This window comes from Aedes albopictus, chromosome 1 (genome assembly GCF_035046485.1).
Source record: "Aedes albopictus strain Foshan chromosome 1, AalbF5, whole genome shotgun sequence".
Taxonomy (NCBI): Eukaryota; Metazoa; Arthropoda; class Insecta; order Diptera; family Culicidae; genus Aedes; species Aedes albopictus.
The window spans coordinates 303,671,558-303,681,084 of record NC_085136.1 but is presented as its reverse complement, the minus strand read 5'-3'; the positions used below and the strand labels follow the sequence as shown (position 1 = coordinate 303,681,084).

The 9,527-nt window shown below is 38.6% G+C and overlaps 1 protein-coding gene across 1 annotated transcript; it reads left to right on the top strand.

Moving 5' to 3' along the window:
• The first annotated feature begins 268 nt into the window (after positions 1-268).
• Positions 269-2,611, top strand: LOC109416379 (putative odorant receptor 71a). Its single transcript, XM_062849843.1, has 5 exons — positions 269-897; positions 957-1,208; positions 1,272-1,371; positions 1,433-1,534; positions 1,600-2,611. Exons 1-5 carry the CDS (start codon positions 377-379, stop codon positions 1,795-1,797), a joined length of 1,173 nt encoding a protein of 390 aa, XP_062705827.1. The 5' UTR covers positions 269-376; the 3' UTR covers positions 1,798-2,611.
• The last annotated feature ends 6,916 nt before the right edge of the window (positions 2,612-9,527 follow it).

Below are 9,527 nucleotides of genomic sequence, written 5' to 3'. Positions count from 1 at the left end.
CCAAGGGCTTGATGGAAGAATGTCGGACAACAGACCTGCATAGTTGGTGTTCGCCACAATCCTGTTGGTATATCACAAATCGATCACACCTGGTACATGTCAAAAGTTTATTTTTTTGTATACGTTTCGTATAGTTTTTAAGATGACTCGCATCGAGCTCGCCCTAACCAAAACAGCGCAACAAAGTTTCAACCTCGAGAAAAAAGTTAATTACCCAATTAACCATTAACATTTTGATGGACATTAATTGGCATATTTTTAATTACCAGAAAGACAAAGGGTTAATATCATATCTTATTATTGCTGCTACAATTGGCTAAGCAACGCAAACGAATAGTAGGGCTCATCCGTTTAAGTTACCCGCAAAAAATCAAGGATGGCGATGTCTAATTCAAAGGACACATTCGTCCTAATGGCAACCAACGTTAAATTGTGCAAGTTTTGTGGGCTTTGGGGTGGCAAAGATAACCTTTCCCACGACAAGAGACCTATACTGTTCTCATTTTGCCTAATTTTGTGGTACATCGTGCCAAGCGTGACGTTCATGATCGGAGAAGAACCATCCTTCATTGTGCTGATGAAACCCATTTTGGAGTTTTTCGCCATCACGATGTTCGTTCTCCGAATTGCAAACCACGTAATGCACCGGGAAACGTTGTACGAGTGTTATTGGGATTTACAGCAAGCGTACGATCGCTTTGCGGGATATCTATATGAAGACGTTGGAAGTATCGTGCGTCATGTGCGACGTTCGGCGGAGCTATTGACCAAGATATACTTTTCCGTGGTTTACTTTCAAGCGTCAACGTATGGCATGGTACCGGCCATCACTACAATCGTTAGGTATTCGTTCGGCAATGGGACCGTTGAGTTACCATCCACTGTATTGGAAGCTGAGTAAGATTCTCGCGTTCATTATGCTAGAGTTTCGTTACAACGTTAACATATCTTCACAGTTTCATAGTGATCAAACACAAGGCTAACTTTTGGACGTGGTTACCGACAATGATCATATCCGTCACCGTGCAATACGGTATGCTTACCATGATGTCGTCGAATGAGTGCCTCTTCTGGAATCTGCTGCACCATGTGTCCTGTTTGTTCAAAATTGTACGACAGGAAATCGGACGCCTCAACGAATGCAAAAATCCAGTATTGTTCAAGTTGCAACTTGCTACCATTGTTGAACTGCACGAGGTGTGCTACAGGTGAAATAGCTTCGAATTGATTCTTTACTGTTGATTGATTCAGTTATACATTTCAACTCGCAGAAGTGCCCGTCGTTTGGAAAGAGTGCTGAGTCCGGCAATGGCGTTACTGTATTGTTCGTGCATCTTTCAAACCTGCTACATCATGTTCGTCGTCAGCGTGGTAGATAGCTCGCAAGCTCTCTTTTCTACTCATTAACGTCTGTCAAGCACGTTTGTTTCAGATCGATGATTTATTTCTGCTTGCGTCGATGGCATTCGTCCTGCAGTATACTGTATTTCTCATACTTTCGTTTTCAATGCTGGGAACGGAGCTAATGGATGCGGTAAGTAACTAGGACATGCATCCTTTCCCCGCGTCGTTCGTACATTCCGACACCGTATTTTGCAGAGTTCTTCCATTTCCAATGCCATCTACAACACCAAATGGTACGAATGGCCGGCTCCCCAACGGCGCCTTGTATTCTTCATGCTGATGAGATCCGACCGCGTGGTGGCCATTAGCGCGGCTAAGTTTTTCCACCTTAGCAGATCCACTTTCGGGGTGGTAAGCAGACCAATGGATGATACAATAATTTCATATGGTTGATTGATTGATTGGTGATAATTGTTTTACAGGCCATGAAGACGGCGTTCTCCTACTTCACCCTCATGCAACGGTTCCTTGGAGAGGGACAGAATGGTGGTCGTTGATGATGTGGGAGTTGTGCATCGTTGCAATCCACAGTGTTATTCAACACTACAAGTCATAAATACAGTATCGGACAATAAAAATGCACCGAAGCCGTTTTCCCTTAAAAACTTGTCAACTTTAGATTGCCATATCTCAGTTATTTCTCAACCGATTGATTTCATTATTCTGTGACAAATTGCATAACATTTAAATTATTAAAAACTATTGAAAACATCGGTAATAACTATTATTAAAAAAAAGTTACAGATAGGATGAATTTTGACAATAAAAATGCATCAAGACATTACATTTTATAGCACAAAATGGTTACGTCATATCATTATGGTGTCTTCGGCAAATATGTTTCTTGTGTGATGACGAATAAATTTTCTGAAGAGACCAACATGATTAGACTTCAGCATTTTTTGGTGTGGCATTTTTTATCTTGGTGCATTTTTATTGTCAAAATACAACCGTCTGTAACTATTGCATCAATAGTTATCACTGAACTTTTTCAATAGTTTTTAAAAATTGAAATGTTTTGTAGTTCGTCACAGAAAAATGAAAACATTCGGTTGAGAAATAACTGAGATATGGCAATCTAATGTTGACTACAAAGTTTGTATGGGAAAAATGGCTTTGGTGCATTTTTATTGTCCGATACTGTAAGTAAGGACTCGCTTGAAAAAGTATTGGAACACTATGTTGATTATTGCTTCACTTTGATAAATTAGCATCACCTGAAAACAACAAAATCAATGGTAAGTGTAGAATTGGCAAAAGTTAAAATACACGTTAATAAAAATATTTAAAAAAAACCCGGATTGATCCACCTAGTGGTGATAGTGCCTTTCTCGTCGAATATGTACTCATGACGTTTCTGTTGACGTGAGCTGAAATGTTCCTGAATCATGAGAATACTTAGAATTTTATCAGAGCCATCATTGAATTGACTTTGATGGCACATATTCCGACGTTATGTTCAACGTATAGGCAGAGCTGCAAAATATGAGACCTCTCAGTTGACAGCTTGACCTCCTTCACTATCACTGGAGGCCGATCAGCACCAAGACGATACAACTTTTTCACAAACACAGATACCTTAACGATTTTCGACAAAGTATTTTCTACACACTTCTACACACGCTACATTTTATTATCATTGGCTACAAGATGCATGTAAAATTTGACGAAAACATGCAAGTAACTGAAATTTTTCATACTGAATCCCATTCAACTTTCAACCACATTACAGTGCGTGAGGGAGCAACCAGTCGCACAAAAATTTTACGCAGTCATTTTAGACGCGAAAGAGAATTGAAAAAGTTTGTTCGGAGTTATTACGATTAAATTTTAATTTTTCCATACAACGTTAACCCATCTTTCTGCATTATTACACCTCAGGAATCTGAAATGGTGTGATTGGATGAGATCGTCTTAGTTTTGTCAAGATATCTATCACATGTTTTAATTTTTCTCATTTTTTAATTCCGACGAAGCACCCAACGCTAGTTTTGGAATACTACCGGTAGTTTCATATGTGGTCTGAGACTATTTTCTTGCTTAACTGCTTACTGTTCATCAGGTTATCGGAAAATCCGCGATATGACGTGTCGCATGCATGGGTTTGGTTCGCTTTTATATTTGGCCACTTTACGGCTCACGGAACACTCGGAACTGGTTTCGGAACACCATCGGTTGACCCAAATATGGTCTGAAACTATTTTCTTGCTAACCGTTCATCAGGTTACCTAAGGAGCCGCGATTTGATGTGTCGCATGCATGTGTTTGGTTCACTTAAATATTTGGCGGTGGAGCGGGCCTCGTTTGATGGTTAGAACACTAGACTATCATGCCAAGGGCCTGCACACTACGATTCAGATGTTCCAGCTCAGTAATTTTTTCATTGAGTTCAGTATTTTTTCCATCTTTTTACTGAGTTTTCAACAGCAGATTTATCTCGGTACATTCGGTAATCGTATTTACCGTTCACCAGTAACGATTTTTACCGTGTATCAGTAACTTTTGACAGTTTATTATCTGAGCTCGGTAACTCATTTATAGGATATCTGCAAAAGAAACAACCGAGCGTACCGAGTTGAATCTCAGTAAAAAGATGGGAAAAATACCGAGCTGATCTTAGTGTGTGGGATCGAATCCCACTCCCGACATATTCACAAAACGTAGGTTCTTCCTTCGGAAGTGAAGGGAAGGGTCCCGAGATGAACTAGCTTCGAGATAAAAATGTCGTTAAGGACAAGGTATTTGGAGTACATTGCTCAAAATTTCTAGAGCACCGTTTTTTTAGAACCGTTGAACGGATTTGGATTAAAATGCATCACGCTGTTGACAACCACTGAACAGTTAGCCTGATGCATTTTCATCCAAATCCGTTCAACGGTTCTAAAAAACGGTGCACTAGAAATTTTGAGCTAGGTACTCCAAATACCTTGTCCTTAATAAAGGCAAAAAAAAATAATATTTGGCCACTTCCGGAGGGAACCCGGAACCGGTTCCGGAACACCACCGGTTGTCTCAAATATGGTCTAAAACTATTCTTTACTGACCATTCATCAGGTCGCCTAAGGAGCCGCGATTTTAAGTGTCGCATGCATGGGTTCGGTTCACTTTTATATTTGGCCACATCTGGCGGGACATACGGAACCAGTCCCGGAACACTACCGGTAGAATCTTAGGTTGTCTGAGACTATTTTCTTGCTTATCATTCATCAAGTTATTGAAAAAGCCGCGACTTGATATGTCGCATGCCTGGGTTTGCTTCACTGTTATATTTGGCCACTTCCGGCGGGACCTCCGGAACCGGTTATGGAACACCGGTAGTTTCTTATGTGATCTGAGACCATTTTCTTGCTAACCGTTCATCATGTTATCGCAAAGGGCGCGATTTGACGTGTCGCTTGCATGGGTTTGTTTCATTTTTATATTTGTCCACTTCCGGCTGGACGCCCGGAACCGGTTCAGGAACACTACCGGTTCAGATATGATCTGAGACTATTTTCCTGTTAATCGTTCATCAGGTTATTGAAAAAGCTGCGATTTGATGAGTCGCATGTATGGGTTTGGTGGCCACTTCTGGTGGGACCTTCGGAACCGGTTCCGGAACATTGCCGGTTCAGATACGGTCTGAGACTATTTTCTTGCTTACCGTTCATCATATTATCGAAAATGCCGTGGTTTGATGTGTAGCATGCGTGGGTTTGATGCATTTTCATATCTAGCCCCTTCCTGGGGTACCGATCCGGAACGCCTAAATGGCCATAATTCCGGAACGGCTGGACCGATCCGAACCATTTTCAATAGCAAACAATGGGACCAGATTCCGCGTCGAATGAACCGTCGGTCATTAAAATCGGTTGAGATTTACTGCCGAAAAGTGACGTGAGTTCGTTTGTACACATACACACACACATACACACACACATACACACACACAGACATCACCTCAATTCGTCGAGCTGAGTTGATATGTGACTCGAATCTCCGGGCCTCCTATCAAAAAGTCATTTTTGGAGTGAACATATAGCCTTTCCAGTACACTTAGTGTACGAGAAAGGCAAAACAAAATCAATGTCGCAATATCTCGAAATCCTGTTAAACTGCAAATGCACAGTCTTCAGTATAGTTGTTTCAGAAGTACAATGGCACCGGGAAGGTAAGCAATTTGGTTCGCTATTCTGTCGTAAGATGACGCTAGTGAGCTTGAAAAAAATGAGTTAGTTCTATCTAACGATCCCGATAAAATGGGAGGTTCGACAAAGTAGTTCTGAATGTCGTTGCAATCTTAAAGACAAGCAGTTTGGTTAAATTTTGCCGCGAGGTGACGCAAGTGAACATGTAAAATTCAGCATTGAATTCAGCATGAATTTTCGTTTTCTTGGTTGATTCCTGCTGTTAAGGGGATTAAGCCACTTTCAATAAGCTATGTTTTGTTTTTACAAATACTTGGAAATTTGTATGGAGCGTAGGCTTTGGGCATATCGTTTCTCCTCCTCCAAAAACAAAATCTATGTTGTTTGAGAACACCTTTTAAGATAGATCCAAAAACAATATCAGCAGGACATTGGCATCCAAAAAGAAAACTAGTATGTTTCATTCAAGTCTGACTCACTTCAAATTCTAATCACTCGAATGATATGGTATGATTAAGTTTATATTCATGTAATTCGGATTAGATTCACTTCATATTCAAATGATAAAGGTCTGATTCACTGTATGTTCAAGTGATTTAGATCTGAATTACTTTTATGCAAGTGATTCGAGTCATATTCACTCTATATCCAGGTGATTCATGTCTGATTCGCCTTATATTCAAGTGGTCCAGGTCAGATTCGGTTTATATTCAAGTGGTTCAGGTCTGTATCACTTCGTATTCAAGTGATTCGTGTTTGATTAACTTAAAATTCAAGTGACACGGATCTGAATAGTTTCGGTTCAACATATTAAGGTTTGATTCACTTTATGTTCAAGTGATTCAGGTCTGATTCATATTTAAGTGGCTGATGTCTGAATAATTTCACATTCAAATAATTATAATAGGTGATCCACTGATTCGTAATCTGCCCTAAGAATTTCTGTACCAGGTAATTTTTTTGAGAGAATGTTGCCTTTATAATTTTAAATGTTTTATCTGCTCATCATAACCTATGTGCTCCGTCATACTAGACACCAAATTTGGATCAAGCAAGCCGTGCTATAACCATCACAGTACTGCATGCTCTTACTTTCACAACTCGAGTAGTGGATCAAACAATTGCATCATAATTCATAATGTAACAGAATTGAGTTGCATTATGAATCATAATGCAACTGTTTGATATAGTATGGAAAAGGCTATTTCGGTACTGTAACGGCCAGTATAAAGAAGAAATTATAGTGTCGAATTGCAAAAACAAAAATTATATGATACAGTGAAAAACTGTGCTTTCCGTAAAAGTATGAAAAATTGGGATAAAAGAACAATTATTCTCAAAATCTGTACGTGTTATAAAAATTCTTAGATCAGATTCCGAATCAGTGGATCCAAGTCTATTAAATTTAAAAATTGGTTATGATGAGCAGATAAAAAAATTAAAATCATAACGACAATATTTTATTTTCTATGAAAATATAAAATTTTGGGAATTAAATCCCATTTTTTTAAGCTACATGTTACTGAAACTCTTAGTAAGACTCTCAATCAGTAGATCAAATTCAATTATATGTAAATTTTGGTTAATACGAGCAGATAAAAAAATTTAAATTATAGAACAATAGTTCATTTTCTATGAAAATATAAATCCTTCTAAGATGTTAGGATTTACGCACCGTGATGGCGTAGTGCACCTTCACCGTGCCCGTCTGGGTCATATTGACCCTTACATCCTACTAAGGTTAAATTTTGAGAATAAAACCCCATTTTTCTCCAAAAACTATACGTGTTATCGAAATTCTTGGAACAGATTCCAAATCAGTGGATAAAAATCTATTGAATATGAATAATGGTTATGATGAGCAGATAAAAAAAATTAAAATCATAACAATATTTCATTTTTCTTTATTTTGTGAATAAAACTCAATTTCTCTCAAAAACTGTACGTGTTACAGAAATTTCGAGGTCAGATTCCGAATCAGTGGATCAAAGCCTATTAAATATAAATGTTGGTTATGATGAGTAGATAAAAAAAAATAAAAATATAAAGACAATATTTTATTTTCTATTAAAATATGACATTTTGTGGAGTTTTAAATTTTTCTCAAAAAATTTACACGTTACAGAAATTCTGAATCAGTAGATCAAAATCTATAAAATGTAAATATTGGTTGTGATGGGCAGATAAAAAAATTAAATTAAAATGACAATATTCTATTTTCCATGAAAATATTAAATTATGAGAATATAATCCCATTTTTCTCAAAAACTGTACGTGTTACAGAAATTCTCTGGTCAGATTTCGAAACAGTGGATCTGAATCTAATAAATCTAAATGGTGGTTAAGATTAGCAGATAAAAAAAAAATAAAATTAATAAGACAATATTTTATTTTCTATGAAAATATGAAATTTTGTGAATAAAATTCTATTTTTCTCAAAAACTGTACGTGTTACAGGAATTCTGAAGTCAGATTCGGAATCTGCGGACCTAATTCCATTAGAAATGGAACAAATGGTCAAAGCGCGTGAGAAAAGTTTCAATTTTGTCGACTAGTGTAATAGGTGTTTGATTTGCTAAAACCCGAACTTCTCTTGAAATGATGAATGGTAAACGAGTGAGAGGAAAAAGTTAGAAAGAAAAATGAGATCTGACAAGTGAGCATTATGTAAGAGCACGAAAACATCACTAGCACTGCCTAGTGAAAAGGTTTTGAACCACGCTGTTTGTCTTCCAGATAAAAATGGCCTTCGGCTATACCTAAGAATCGAACTTTATATCCGAGATGAACTAGCCTAGGGTTAAAAAAAAACTTTATATCTCATCGGGATCAGCTAGTAAAAATAATTAATTTTACATGCTTACTGGCGCCCCTTAGTGGCAGGATAATTAACCAAACTGATTGTCTTTAGGGTGCCAAAGACTGTCTGAACAACTTCAGCGAAGCCTCGAACTTTCTATCTCATCGAGATCGCGAGATTGAACTAGTTATGGAAAAATGCTCATTTTTCGACGTTCACTACACACTTAGAAAAAAAGTCGGATTACGGTAAAATTACACCATCAGATATCAGTAACAGTGGGTCGGCTCCAGAGGCACGTTCTCCTCCATTTGGGAAATTTGTGCCATCGCCATGAACACGAACCTATTCATCCATTACCTGATGGAGAAGGGAAGGAAAATGGGATGGGACAGGGGAAAGGACAGGTAAGGGAATAGAATCGTCATACACGCATAAGCGTACCACAAAGGGTTCACATAGCGTCCTGAAAAGAGCACTGTGATAACTCATAAACGTACCACAATGGCTTTCAACAGCGCCCTGGAAAGAGCACTATGATAACGCATAAAGCGTAAAGAGAGCCTATAGCTCTTTACCACAGCTGGTCAAGAACAACAGAACGTCCTGAAGATTCAGGTTTCTGAAGTCACTTTCACTTAATAAGTGTTTACCGAGTACTCGGAAACGCAGTTGCACATAAACTGGACGGTTACATATCACATGATACGAAGACCCATAATCGGATTCACAGCTATCACATGCAAATGAATCAGCTTGCTGAATATTCGCCATGTGATAGCTGAGTCGGCAGTGCCCAGTCAATGCTTTGACCAGCATGCTGCAATTCTGCTTTTACAGATTTGTTAGATACTTCGCCACCCCTAGAGATGGCTCAGTACAGTACAATTTTATTTGACGACATGACTCCAAACTATTCCAGTATTGTTTGTGCTGAGTGGCAGCCCAGGTGTCAATCTGAAGCTTTACCCAACACTTGGATACCGGAATAACTGGCTCAGGGCCAATGAAGTCATGTGATGCTCCAGTGCGAGGCACAGGGAATGTTAAATTCCAGACCGCACTAAAAGACACCAGGACAACGTAGGGAATGCCGAATTCCAGTCCGCAATTGAAACCCAAGATAACGAAAAGGGAATGATAATGAACGAGGTGAAATGTATCGCGCGCTAATGTGTTTTGGCGGATTCGATGTA

Bases quoted from the DNA above. Each gene is read 5' to 3' on its own strand.
- LOC109416379 (XM_062849843.1), top strand. From the start codon at position 377: ATGGCGATGTCTAATTCAAAGGACACATTCGTCCTAATGGCAACCAAC. The intron at 898-956 runs GTAAGATTCTCG...ATATCTTCACAG, and splicing joins TCCACTGTATTGGAAGCTGA to TTTCATAGTGATCAAACACA. The intron at 1,535-1,599 runs GTAAGTAACTAG...CGTATTTTGCAG, and splicing joins GAACGGAGCTAATGGATGCG to AGTTCTTCCATTTCCAATGC.